This window comes from Daphnia pulex, chromosome 5 (assembly GCF_021134715.1).
Source record: "Daphnia pulex isolate KAP4 chromosome 5, ASM2113471v1".
Taxonomy (NCBI): domain Eukaryota; kingdom Metazoa; phylum Arthropoda; class Branchiopoda; order Diplostraca; family Daphniidae; genus Daphnia; species Daphnia pulex.
In genome coordinates this window covers 439,488-453,845 of record NC_060021.1, presented here as the reverse complement: position 1 = coordinate 453,845, position 14,358 = coordinate 439,488, and the positions used below count along the sequence as shown (strand labels likewise).

Genomic DNA, 14,358 nt, shown 5'->3' with positions numbered 1-14,358 from the left:
AGCACGTCGTTCGATGTGTATACAAAAAGCTATACGGCAATCAGAGTCTAACCTTTTACACGACCACACAAAAGAGAGAAAGAAATAAAAACGCAGCTCGTCGTTCCAACACCAAAATGCATTTTTTTGTTGCTATTAGACACGCGCCCATGTCGATGTGTGTGTGCCTTTGATTAGCTATGCCTCCGTAACCAACAGCTGGCTGCTTTTTTTACAGCAGACGAGCGCTGTCGCTCACATTTATTCACAAGAGTTATTTATGGATGTATCGACTAGACATGTAGATTCTCTCTTTCCCTCCCTCTCTCACACATACTCTCACTCTGTTGTGTGTGTGTGTGTGATCCGTATGCAGATGAATTATTCAGTTGCGTTCAACTCACGCCGGGCTGCTGCTGCTGCCCATCCGGTCGGCACATGATTCATATCTACAATAGACGTTGGCCCAGTGGCGCAACTTTCCAACAAAATTCGTCCAGCCCAAAAAAACACTTGACAATTTCGTATAGGCAAATTGCAGAAAAACAAAAAGAGACTCGGCCACGCTCGGCCATATAGATGAGGTTGGAGTGAGTGTCGAATATTTGCATTGGAAATGAAACGACTGTAGAGAGTTAGCCTTGTTCTACAGGGGGGATAGTATGCATAGATAAGAGACCCGCCCGTTTCCTTCACGCCAAGGCACCCCCCACCAATTCTCAATTGCAATAAATCAGGAGCAACAGCAACAGTAGAAGAGGAGGTTCGTGGAATCTCGGCTCGTTCCCAATCAGACGGGAGGCAGACAGCTCACGAAAAAAGATATCCAAGAGTGAGGTACGAGCAAGAGTCTCAAATAACGTCTTGATTTCGGCCTACAGAGAAGAAGACTAAAGGCATTTCCGCGTGCCAATTGTTTTGGTAGTTTATCGGTGAAGCCAAATCGAGTCGAGTTCTACTGTTGCTATAGTCCCGTGCCAAAAAAGAAAGAAAAAGAGTTGGAAGAATAATAAGAAGGGGACCCGTCGCAGTTGGTTTGACGGAGTGATGACCGTTTCTCTGCGCTTGTCACCTCGAGTCTCCGCGTCAGAGCGTCACGACACATTTACAGGGTGGCAGGAGCAGAGAAGGGGCTGGGCACGGCTCCACCACCGCCGATATATATATCAATAGCACAAGAGTTATTATATCACTCTGCTGGGCATATTTGTATTCCCAACTCGCTTAGCAGCTCACGGCCAGCGTAGACCTTCTCCCCTACTATCGTGCAAACGGACGACCGACTAATATACGAAGTGTGGAAATGAGGAAAGATGGAGAGGGGAGACTAGACAAAGAGCGAAAAAACGTCAAAGAGACAAGAGAAAATAAAACAAACAGGAAAAATTGGGGAAGAAAAAGGATTTTTTTTTTTAGCTGGGCTGGCCGCCCCCCTGTACGTTCACTTGGGCTGTTGACATTCCAAACGCGGTCCCGAGCTCCCTGGTCCGTTCACGTTTTTCTTTTGGGCCCGCCACCCTTCTTTCGAAGTTGTTTAGTTCTTAATGACTTCTTCACTTTGGCTCAGATGCAGAAGACCATGTCGCGTGTCAGCTAACGACTTGCGTTGGGCAGAGAGACTCTCTGCTGGCGCACAAGAGGCTCAACACACAAAAGTGGCTAAAGTAGAAGAAGAGGAAAGAGAGAAGAAACGGACTGATTTGTTGGTTGCTTCTCTCATCTGATCCCCGAAACCCAGTCCCGAAAAAAAGACGTGACCGGAAACGTTCCTTCACGAAGAAAAAGAAAAATCCCTCGGAGCACAAAACATGCGGATGGCTTTTGTTTTGATTTTTGATTCTTTTGTTTTTCTTTCTTTTTCTGGTTGGTGGAGGGAAAGAATCACGTGAATGCAGACGAGACATCGTGATGAGGCATTTAAAAGAGGAGCCGGGGCTTTAAGTCTCTACACGGCGGCCGAGTTAGTGGGGGAGGAGGAGGATCCGTTGCTGAGGTAACCAACGGCCATTTCTCGTCCCGGCACGTCGAAAAAATGTAAACGCCGTTTGTTTCTTATAGGCAAACAATCGAGGCGATCGGACGGGAAAAACAAAAATGAGTCAACAATTTTTCACGAGAGCGTGTGAAACTGCTCGTGAAAAAACGTGGGCGATCCAACGGGGAAAAAACAAACAAACTGATCAGCCAAAATTAACTGTTAATGAAGAGTATGAGGTACATACAAGAGCCGTCGCTTTTAAAAAATAAAGAGACGCTCTTATCTATACGACGTCGAGCTGGGAAATGAAATTGGATTTTCTTAGCCATCAGAAACTCATCTCTGTGACTGGCTGACGTCTCTCACGGAATCTGAAAGAAGAAAACTACCTGCGCCTGTGTGTAATTACCTATTGATTATGCAACCATCTGAACGAGCCGTGCGGAGGAAACGTTGGAATTACCAACAACAACCCTGAGAGAAGATGAACTTTAAAAAAAGTTCCAAGGGGCCGAGCAGCACACCTGGGTGGTGAGGTAAGAAAAGAAAAAGATGGCCACAACAACAACAACAACAGACTAGCGGCCATCGATCCATCATTATTGTGAACATGTGTCTCACGTCAGATTGGAGGAACCGGCCCATCACCACATCAGATGCCCATCATTGGAGCGGCCTAATTTCTGAATCTTTTCTTCATTTTTTGATTCGAAATTTCTCTCGTGTTTCTCATTAACTAAAGTTGGATAGAAGGGAGGGGGAGCATCTGCTTTGGACATGTCGGGACAGATCGAAAATTGTGTTGATGGTTCAAGGGCAGACATTTTGTTTTGTGTTTTTTCTTGCCCGAACGCGCCCAGACAAATGAAAAAGAAGAAGAAGAAAGACAAGACGAGACGAGACGGGACCTTACCGTTGGCGACAGATGACGGGATTTGATGGAGGAGGAGGAGCAAAACGACGAGACGGTTAAGTAATCCGGCGGGCGTGAGTCGGCAGGATGATGATGATGGTGCATGCGACATTTTCGACCTATCGATGGCGGCGGTTGAACGATTGTTGCCAGCAAAAACATCAGTCCGATGCATATCACCTGCCCAAGTCTAGTGCCAAATCCTCCGTTGCGTCATGTATGAACTAGAGCCCAGGTGAACGCCGATTCCAATCTCCAGTAAAATTTGTTACAATCACAAGTGGTGAAAATGGCCAACTAGTTGGTATAAACTGCACTTTTGGGCTGAGACACACACAGACACTACCTGTTTCACTCGGCACACGCAACACACAGACACACACACGACAGACACACACAACTGACAAGTTGTTGTTGTTGTTTCACAATCGACAACACTGATGATGAGCCGCTCAAACCAAACGGCTCAACGACTAAAAGAGACACAGCCCAAAATAAGTTGAAAATGGAAGAAGCCCGCGTGTGTGGACAAACAGAGAAAAACAAATCCGTGTCCAAACTGAAACTATTACACTCAGGTAGTCATACTTTCGACTCGTTCACTCACTCACTCACGCAACACTTGCAAATCCGCGGAAAAATCCCCTGGCACAATCGAACGATCGTCCAGCAGATTAGAATAAGAAAAATTGTTGTTATGTCCCTGGTTGCCTTTTTCTTTCTACTGCTTCTTCAGTTGATTGGATTAAACTCGACACACGACGTATGTCCTTGGCTGGGGCTGACGGCCGACTGAAGGTCCGACAGTTCTTCTTCTCCCCCTCAAAACGATTGGCTCCTCCCACCCAAGACGATAGCGCCACTCTACCGGTGGCGGTAAGAATGAGCAACCGTCTCTCCGGCCAGAGCCTATACAACAACACACAAGGTTTATATGATCTAATCAATAAGTCAATCACTATTGATCTTTTAAATATAAGAAAAAAAAGAGAAATAAATTTTCGGAGGAAATGAAGACGACACTAATGTAATTGAATCGAACAACTCTTTCTCGCTCGGATTAAATTACTAAATAGTCCTTGATTTGGATTCATCACTACTATACATGTCCAAGACAAAAGGAACACACACCAAAAACTCTACACTGCTGCTGCTGGCCCCGTGGGCGTAATACGCGCCCATGAGTAATGAAGTTATATATTGCATTCGACCTACTCTATAGAAATCTTTTCGGTGCTATTTATTTTATTTTTAAAGCCGCCGCTAACAAGGCTGACTGTGTTTGTGCACACCACAAGACGAAACATCCTGGGAATAAATTTATATCGACTCCTTTTTTTAGTGGGTAGGTCTTATCGATTCGTCGTCTTTTGGCGACTCTTTCTCACATCCAATTTCCCCTCCACTTGTGTATTTTTCCTTTTCTCCAACATGTGTGAGCCTTTTGGTTTGATTTCATATATCCCCCCGCCCGTCCGACTGCGCCTGGTATATATTGTGGGGCTATAGCTACACACGTTCGTATTGGGTCAAGCTCTCTCTCTCTCTCTCCGCATTCTCTGCCGTACACACAGAGACGTGAAGCAATATGTGAGGATTGATGTCCGCCGGAATCTCAATGCAATCCGCTGGCCCCTTTTTTCTTCTACACCGACCCAATGGCCGGCTGGCTGGCCATAGAGATGCCACAGTGGAATAACGATACAATACGGCGGCAGCAACCCACTATACGTAATGGGTCTCAAACTCTCTCTATACAGCAGCGGCGTATGTATAAATATCTACACCAGCCCCTCTGTACTATATAAGTCTTATATGGCGCATATAGTACTCGACGAATCCAAATAATGGAGTACTAGACAGCGGCGAATATAACTAGAACTGTGAAGCTGAGCCGGCTCGTTACCTTAGTAACAACAATCTTGCCTAGCAGCATCTCTACACACCGGAACTGCTCCTCCAGCCTACGTACAAGAGAGACCCGTCCAGAGGAAAAGGATATAAAAGAATGGGAGTAAGAAGAAAAAGAAGAAGAAAAGCTTTATTATATGAACCATCTCGGATTCCCGTGTGCCAGCAGACCGCGCACTCACTGTCTGAGTGTACAGCACACACAGATCATTATCTACGGCTTTTATATCGCTGCACACATCACAAGGAGAAGGAGAAGACCCTGTGCGTATATATAGTAGAGGGAAAGCCGATTGCATTAACAACTGCGAAACTCTACGACTGCACACAGCGAATCGAAACTAATAGACATGGCCTATTAGTTACTCTATTTCTATAGGTGCGCTGCTCTTAATGGGGCCTCCTCCTATTGGCACACTTATATATAAAAGGATATGGATATGGATGATAATAGCCGGTAAAGGTTAGATTGTTGTCAGTGTCTTAAACTTTTACCGAAAGATTTTCTTTTTTATTTGCCCCCTCTATATAATAACAGACCAAACTGCACACACATAGTGTACCAGGTGTAACATTGTGCTCCCATCTAACAAGTCATTTACCCAACAACTTTTGTGAGTCTCCCCACCAAACTCAACTGGAAAAAGGAGAGATGAAAAGGACAGAGTGGGAGGTGGAATAGAGAGGGGGGGGCGAAGATTGTAATCGGAGAGAGCTACTATATAGTAAATATACACTGGATAGGATAGAGGATAGAGACCATTAGCAAGTAAAAAGAAAAGTAACAGACTGACGGGGTTATACACAACATGCAGCAGCAATATAAAAAGATTCCTGACTGACAGTTTTTTCTCCCTCGCTTCTTTTTATTTTTTCGCTTGTGCTGCTGCCGACCCCATCCATCCACGGATAATAATAATAAAAAAATAAAAGTTTCCGTATAATAACTATAGGGGGGTTAGTAGTATACGGTACATGTACATAGAACCTTCTTTTTTTACTGGGAGCCTGGAATATAACCCCCCTCGCCGTTTGAAAGAGCTCTAGACTGGATGGAGAGGTACGAGTAAGAGCCGATCGGAAAAAGCATCTCAATTCGACCTGTGATGTTTTGTGGGTCGACCGCGGCGGTATACGTCAACTGACTCGCTCATTTCGGCTCCTGGCTGCTCTCTCGCTCTTCTCTGACTCTCGCATATGGCCCTTTTATACTCTCTCTACCAGTGTGCATGTCTAGAGCTCGCATCGTAAAAAAGAAAAGAAAAAAAGGGTAAAAGGAAAGAGAGAGAAAACCATAAGGTCCATGAATAATAATCGCTGTCCGGTTTGTGTGTTGCTGGAACGTAGTCATAGGACGGACGCCATATCCAACAAGAATGTTCCAACCGAGAGATGTCGGAATATTTGATTAGGACCCTTACAAGGATGTGGGAGAGGAGTTCTCCTGGCCAGTCGACACGTACATATACCTACGTACGTGGACCGACGATTCTTGCAGCCACAACCGCGCAACATCCGAGAGGAAAATCCTCGGCGACCGGACCCACACACAAAAATAAAAATAAAAAAAGTTGACCGCCATATTTAGTTATTTCTTTTTGACACTAACAAAACTGGAATTTCTAGCCATTTTTTACTTTTTTTTATTGATGGGGGGTGCGCACCGCCATTTCACCGGGGATAGATTTTCTGCCCAGCAAAGAATTTTGTAAAGGCGACTAACTCTGGAATAAAAGTTTTTGATTTCCCCCCGAAATAAAAATGAAAATCGAAAAAAAAATCCGGCTGTGGCCATATGTGGATGGACTCTGGTGCTGGAAAAAAGGCCGGCGGGCGAATCAAAAGGGCAGCAAGCGGCCATCGTAAACATTTTGCTGGGCCGGGCAGCAGCCCTTCCCCCCCAAAGTTTTCTTCTTCTCTGCGCGCAAAACTAACTATCAGGAAACATTGAACAGCAGAGAGAGAGAGAAACTTGAAAGCGCCCAAGATCAATAGTGTAGACGAAAAAAGAGAGAGAGAAAAGAGACTTATCGTTCGTGAGCAGACATAAGAGTTATACTTCCGACTCGTCCAAACTTCTTTAAAGCCACCCCTCACCCACCCACCATACCCACCAGGCAGCCCCCGAAAAAACTAGATCGCACCAGCCAATGGAATGAAATAGGCTCAAGGGGTCGTGTATAATAATAATACCCGAAATAAAATAAAAAAAAGTCTGTCCTGTGCTAAAACGTCGTTAAATCCAAGACAAATCAAAAAAGGGGAAACCATTTTTTATCTATTTCTAGGACTGTGAAATATCCTCTGGGCTTTTAAAACGATTGTTCTTATTATATGAATGCGGCGATGAAATGGTTGTAATCATTTGGTCACGATTCGTTTGTCGCTTAGACGAGCAGCTAGAGCGTGTGGGTGTTCCAGGTCAGACTGTAAAAGGGGATCGTTCCTTATCGTTATGTTTGCCATTAAAGCAGATGGCCCGTGCTTAACTGTAACTCGTCTTTTATTTCAAAAAAAATTTTTTTTCCCCTTTCATCTGTGGCAGTTCAGTCAAATAGAAAAATGGGTAAAAGGTATAAAAATAACTTGGGAGAATTTTTTGGTTAAAAACTTGTTGCCGATCTATGCCGGCACATACGTGACTAGTCAGCTGGAATGGAATTGGCAAAAGGAAGAGCTCCGACGACCTATTATGGTCAATGATGAAGAGGGAGCGTTTCTCTCATTCAGTCTCTCTCGTACATAGCTATATAGGCGCACATTGTTGGATAGAAATTCAAAGCAGATGCTGACCGTCAGCTTATGGGTAAACCCCTGGGTCGTCTCTGTACGGCCAAAAATGAAAAAGAAAAGAAGAAAAGAAAATAATACGAATAATAAAATTCCATTCAAATATTTCTTTTCTTTTCTTTTCTTTTCTTTTCTTTGATTCCTTCGTATATTTCATTTCGTGCGGACGGACGGGCGGGATGTGCTATGCGGGCGGGAAGTTTGTCCCGCAAGAGTCTAGCTCTACACAGTTAACACTTGCGTCGGGAGATAAATGAACAGGTCATCCATTGTTGTGTAGTAGCTGCCGTGTGTTATTTTCGGAGAGAGAGGTGCGTGCTGCTGCTGATCCAGCCAAACATTTCTATCGTTTTTCTCTTTTCTCTTTTTTCGTCTTTTGCTGGCCGTCGAGTCTTTTGATTCCTCCGGTTGTCGACGGGAAAGAAATGCAAAACAAAAGAAGATGCATAAATATACGAATCGGTTGCTGGTTATTCGTTCGTCCTAGTCGTCGGTCGGCTTCCTTTTTCCCACAATGCCCATCCATCTTGTGCGAGAGCTGAATGCCGAGCTTCCACCCTTCCACCTTCTCTCTCTCTCTATACTCCTCCTGGCTGCATTGTTGACGTGATCCATTGTTTCGTATATATTCCGGTTGGGAGAAAGAAAGAATGAAAAAAAAAAAAACCAAAAGTGTACATCATAGAAAATATCTACGAAAAGAAATTGAATATTGATGGCACGAACTACGCTGTCGACTAACGAGATGAACAACACACACACACTTCTTTTGATTATTACCTTCTTCTTTTCTTTTTTCTGTTTCTCTCATTTCTTATTTCTCTCTTGGCGTTTCAAAGTCGTAGGGTAAAAAGTCCTTGGACGTCTTCCTTCCATTCTTTTGTATGAAACCAGCAGCTTCCCCCCTTTTTTCCGTCTTCTTCTTTTCTTCTTCCCCCTCTCTCTGCTGCTGGTCTCTGCTGCTGGGCGGACGAACGCGCGCCGAGGCTTTTGAATTCGGATACCTAATTGTTTTGGCTTTTGGCTCCTATGCGTGTGTGTGCAATGCGCACGGCGCGTGTCTGACTTTGCTAGAGAGAGACAAGAGTCTGTGTGCCACTACACCAGCATTCGATCCGGCCAACATCACGGGGGAAACAGACACTGGCCAGCAGCAACAGCAGCAGCTCTTTACAATCTCAAATGCGGATGAGGTAGGGGGTTGAGCGCGGATAATTGGATGTGATGGCCGCCCATTAATCGCGCCATGGATCCATCATCCGATCCCGTGTGCATATATCCTATCCTACCCCCCGACTGCTGTACCGAAACGAAATGCAATCCATTTCCTTATAAGCTCCTTTATGGTCGATTCTTTTTTCCTTCTCGGAAATGATTTCTGCGCTGGACTATTCTCGTTTGTGTATAGATTTGGCCCAGCGGAGCTACTGGCCAAAAAGAAACACACAAGGACACGACGAAGACATTTTGACAAATGACAGTTTTATATCCATTCGTCATGAGGCCATAACGGTCAGCAGCCCCCGTCAGAAAAGTTCATCAGGGGGGCCGGGTGGGGGGAAAAGAGTTGAAGAGGGTCAACTCCGCCAAACTGCTGGGATGACCCTATAGCACAGCACGTCTATTTGTTCTTGCCATCGATTTTCTGGCTCGATTTCACTTACTCTGACTGGGCAAACATCTTCTGGTCTTCTTGTGTGTCTGCACAACAGGAGATGATACGAGTCAAGTGTGACTAAACAACCAAAGCAGAAAAATCAAAGGAGGAATTTTGTTTCTGTCCAGCAACATTTTAAAGGGGGGAACGGGTGTTTTGGCGCACACTGCGTGCAGTTCCAGCAGGAGCCGGGGCTCAAAAAGTTTCAGGGCGCCCTTTCGTAGATACCTGTCAAAAGGTCAGCTGATGAATGAACGGTCAGCTGCTAGTTTGTGCTGTGCTGTGTGTCTCTTTTTGCGCTTAGAGATTCTTTTGGTCGTCGGCGTTCTAGTGTCAAGTACTTTGCTCGCTTATAACTTTTCTTTTGGAGGGGCTGTGTGACTTTTTTGGAACTGAAATCGATTTAGAAGCCCCCATTTCCTCTTTCTCTCCCCAGCACTTACACCCTCCCCACCAAGCCAAACAGCCACACCACCAAACGGCCGTTCCTCTACACAGCCTTTTGAGAGCTGTGCGCAAATTGATCCAAATACCAGACGCACATAGAGAAAAACAGCCAAGGGGGGGCCAAAAGAAAAAAAAAACAAAATGTATTATTATTTTTTGGGCGCTCTTGGGTTGGTTTCAAACCACCCGCGCGCTCTATAACCCCACCACAAGAGAATGGACTGGGCTCAAAAGACCATTAAAAAACTAAAGTCCGGTGTTGCTGTAGTGTCTATGGTTTTCCCGTTTTCTTTTCTTTTTAGCTGAAAATAGCCGGAAAAAGAAATAAAAGGGAAATAAAAAGGAAAATGCAACTGATACACGCGACTCGTTGGAGCGTGCGGAGGAAGAACCTCTTTCGCCCTTGGTCGCCAGAATATCAACGTGAATGTTGGACTGTCGGGGTTCAAGCGGCGCACTTGTTTCTCGACATTGCCATTTTAGGTGATGGCAGCGCCAGTCAAAATTTAAAAAATATACAGAAAATGTAATGCAGCACAATTTATAGGAATATTTTCTGGTTGTAGTGCGACACTCGAGAAAAATTAAAATTAAAAAAAACAGAGTCACTTTAAATTTCCAAGTGTACAAATCCCGCAATAGGATGGCGAGACTCTTTTATCAAACATATTGCAACATTTTTGTATACATCGAAAAGGATATAACGTGCTCTATTGGCGTAGTCTCCTTCTTTTCTTCGTCCACATAGACTGTGTTGTATTTATTTCTTTTTTGGCACAGTCAGTCTGGCTAGCCGGCTGGCTATTCCTTGCCACTTGCCAATGCCTTTCAGATATGTATAACATCCAGCAAACGCCATAAAAAGGAATATGGCGACTTGTCAGCTCTATCCCTAAATGAGGCATTTCACATCTCGTCCGTCCGTCTTGTTCCCTTTTTTTCTTTTCTCATCTCGATTAGGTCATGGCGCATAAATCGTACACACATCACTATCCAGCAATAATAACAACCGCAGTTTATAGTGTACACCACACTTCCCTGAGATGATGTCATCCATTCAATGGGAATGAATGGAGCCACCGTATATATATTCAATTGCGCTCGTTTCGCCAAAAATAAAAAGAAAGAAAATAATTTGAAATATGTATATTTCAACTCCACATGGGCTCGGGTGCCCCAAAACGAAAAAAAGCCCAATGAAATCAACAAAATGAACTATCAATCAACTCCTTACAGTTATCGAAACCTACAAAAGAACCCGGCCAAAAATACTGATGTTGAAAAAGCAAAATGGAAAAAAAGTCAAGAGCTCAAAAAAGCAATTCTCGAACATGTAAAAAAAGAATATGAACTTGATGGAATAATCTGTATAATATGACGCAATCTGTACATGAATCGAATCGAATTGGGCTACAACTCACATTATTAGTTAATAGTATACTGTTGGCTTCGGTCTTGAAAGGTAAGAATCTCAATGCTAATAAAATACTGTTTGTGGTTTTTGGGGGGTTACAAAACACTGTTAAAAAGGGTTTTCCATTTAAAGGAATTTACATGTTAATACCTTTGGTTTTAACCTTTAGTTTTATTTCATGAATAGTCTTTCTTCTTTTTTTTGTGTAAAGTAAAGTGTAGTAAAGTAAAGGAACCTTCTTTTTTTGAATGTTTTTATTTATGAATAAAAAGAAGAGATATGTTTTTGCAAATAAAGTAGAAATAGGCTTTTATATCAAATTAGCGAAACTACTCTTAACCTGTAATTTAGTCCATGATTTGCCATTCATTTTTGGCTAGTTGAAAAATATGCATAAAATATTGTGAAAATATTAGTAATCGCCAGAACGGGAAAATAAATTTTATTTTTCAAATTACATTTCAAAACGTTTTATCAATAGAAAAAACATATGCAAATTCATTTAGGCTTAACTGCAGCGTTAGTCTCAAATAACAGTAGATCACCTTCCTGAATATAATCTTGGTTTCTTTTTCAGATCACGTCGTAATAAAAACATAATTCGGCATTTTACCTCTTCTGAATATATATTGCGCATTAACAAAAAATCAAAAATTAACGCCACTTCAATAAAAATTTACTGTACGCGTTCTATTTACGTTTCGAATTTCTGGCAGAAATCTTTTGGCGTGATATTTTTGAAAAATAATTTATTAGTCGAATGGAATAATCAAGTTATAGTTGACAGATATTTAATAGCTTTAATTAATTCAACTAAATGAAAAACAGATTTTTGTTATTGTCAACATACGAGTGGAATTAATTGATTGCAAAAAAAAAATTGAATTCGAAGCGCTTCAAAAATGACCATCCTTTAAAATTCCGTTGATACATTCCCTTTTTAATTCTGTTGCTATTCAATAAATGAAAAAAGAATAGAAAAGAAATTCCTGAATTGTACTTGGCAATTGAAAAAAGGTATTTCGACGGTGGCGGTCAATTCAAAATCAGTTGAAGAAAACCCCCGGCGAAAAAAGAAACAAGACGCTGATCGATACGTTGGCAGCGGCGGCGGTGGCGACGGCAGCCAAGTGGATCGCAGCTGATAAAAAGAGCGTACGACAACAACTTAAGAGAAGTATAGGGTGTAGTAGTGTGATGAGGTATATACACGGCGGTGGGGTGGGGTAGGGTGCTGGGGAATCTATGGCGTCGAAAGAAAAGAAGATAACCTCGGCGAACTTGATGGCGTCCGTCTACTATTCCCCTCCGTTTTCAGATCGGCGGCGGTGGCGACGGTCGCGGCGTCTCGGCACAAGGAACACAAGAAGCGGAGGGGGAGAGAGAAGAATGAAATGCCATCGCCACCGAAATGCGTCACGTTTTTTCCCCCTCTATATTACTATATACTCGTCGTCTTTTATTCTTTCTTTAAGGTTTTGCATCGGCGTCTGCTTTTGGGTTATGCACAGCAGCGGCGGCAGCAGCCAGATGATGTATCCTGCCTTTGTTCAACCCCCAAAAGAGAAAAAGTCTGAGAAAGAGTAGTGTACCGTACTTTTGACTGTGTTGGCCCTATACACACACACAAAAGTAGAACAACTGACGTGACTGTTAAGTCCATTATTCGGAAGCTACTAGACATCCGCGCCTGTGTTTGTCTCTCGCGAGACATTTCGACGCTGTTTGCGGTTGTTTGCGCCGCTGTCTATTCTTTTTTCTCGACTTGATTGAGGGAAAAATCGCAAAGAAAAAAGATTGTGGATTTTCTCTTTTCTTTTTTAGCGCTAACTGGACAGGGTCACTTCCTTCCGGTTGTCGTTTGATGGCCAACGCACAGCCGCCTCAATTCGTCTGCTGGCCCTTTTTTGGTTTGTCACTCGTTCCAGTACCTCGGCCTCCCAGTCAAAACAAGGAAAGGACTTACTTAAGACTTCAGAGAGAAAACTCTTGTGGATGATCAACTTCTTCTTCTTCTTTTTGGGAGGGTGGCTAAAAAGACCTCGGCTCTTCTTATTCTCCCCCCGTCTCAGGAGACTTGGCCTTTTTTCATATACTCATCTTCTCGACTGTGAGCTCCGCTGCTGCTGCTGTCTGTATGTCATTTGTCTCACTCGGATGAATAAACAAGTAGGGGACGGACAAACCCGAGCACAGACCATCTCTATAGACTATAGTCCGCCAACGCCGTCAACGACACTTAGGACACAGCAACAACAAGTCCGTCCTTCCTACATCCACACACGCGACAGCTTGTTATTTTGTTTGCTTTTCTCTCTATTTCGCAAAGAGGGTAAGAAGAAGAAGAACAAGAGGAAGCCCACCGATAAGACTGTTGAGCCTGTAGTTAAAACAAAAAGGAGCTCCATCCAGCAGGAGCAGAGAAAAACTCATTAATTTTATTTCCCGTTTTTAATTTTGCGCCCAGTTGTCGTTCCTGAAACATTTTCGACTTTTTCTTTTCTCTCTTTTGATCGGCATTCAGACGTGCTCGGGGTAGTTCCACAACGGAATGCCCATATAATACAGCAGATATACTCGGATATACTTTCCTTTTGTTTTAGGAGCCTGTTTTTCTTCCTATTTATATACGATGCGTATTTAAATACCCGGACGGCGGTGGCTTATACTACTTTTCCGGGAATGTGCATAGGAAAAGAAAGAAATAGAAAGAAAGAAAAAAGAAAAGATTTACATACTGTTTGTCCATGGAAACGAGAGAGATTCCCATTTGGAAATTTTCTAAACTGTTAGATTTCGTGTTGTTGCCTATTAGGTCTGAATTCGGGTTTGTCCATGTGCGTGTCGTGTGTCCCTATCGAGTTAGTTGCATGGCATCTCTGGATATGGAAGAGATCTACAGACAACTCGTTACGCACAGACGACCGTGATCCTGCGTGTCGATGACGTCGCTGAATCTCTTAATCAAATTGTCCAAATTCGGTGCCAATTTCGTCTCCAAGCGCAAAGCCATTGGTTATACAACCGGGTCCGAGTGGAGCGAGTCTCTTATCGAATCTGCAACATCTTCATGTGTGTCACTTTAATTAGACTATTGGGAGTTGAACGCATCGACTCCTGCGCAGTTGTCAGATGTGACGCAATGGACGCACATATTTGTATGTGCCGTATCGGACTCGTGGATCTCAACTTAAATGGCGCAAGAAAGAGAAAAGATAGAGAGTGATTGGGGGGATATAGAAAATATCAAATAATAATGGATGGATCGC

At 43.3% G+C, this 14,358-nt stretch overlaps 1 protein-coding gene across 1 annotated transcript in view; it reads right to left on the bottom strand.

The window, feature by feature from the left end:
• Positions 1-14,358, bottom strand: part of LOC124193899 (protein sax-3-like) — a 58,478-nt gene that overhangs the window by 20,840 nt on the left and 23,280 nt on the right. The window contains exon 2 of the mRNA XM_046587884.1: positions 2,871-3,779. Within this exon, the coding sequence (XP_046443840.1) occupies positions 2,871-3,045 (175 nt within the window). The 5' untranslated portion in view covers positions 3,046-3,779. The remainder of the gene's footprint in view (positions 1-2,870; positions 3,780-14,358) is intronic.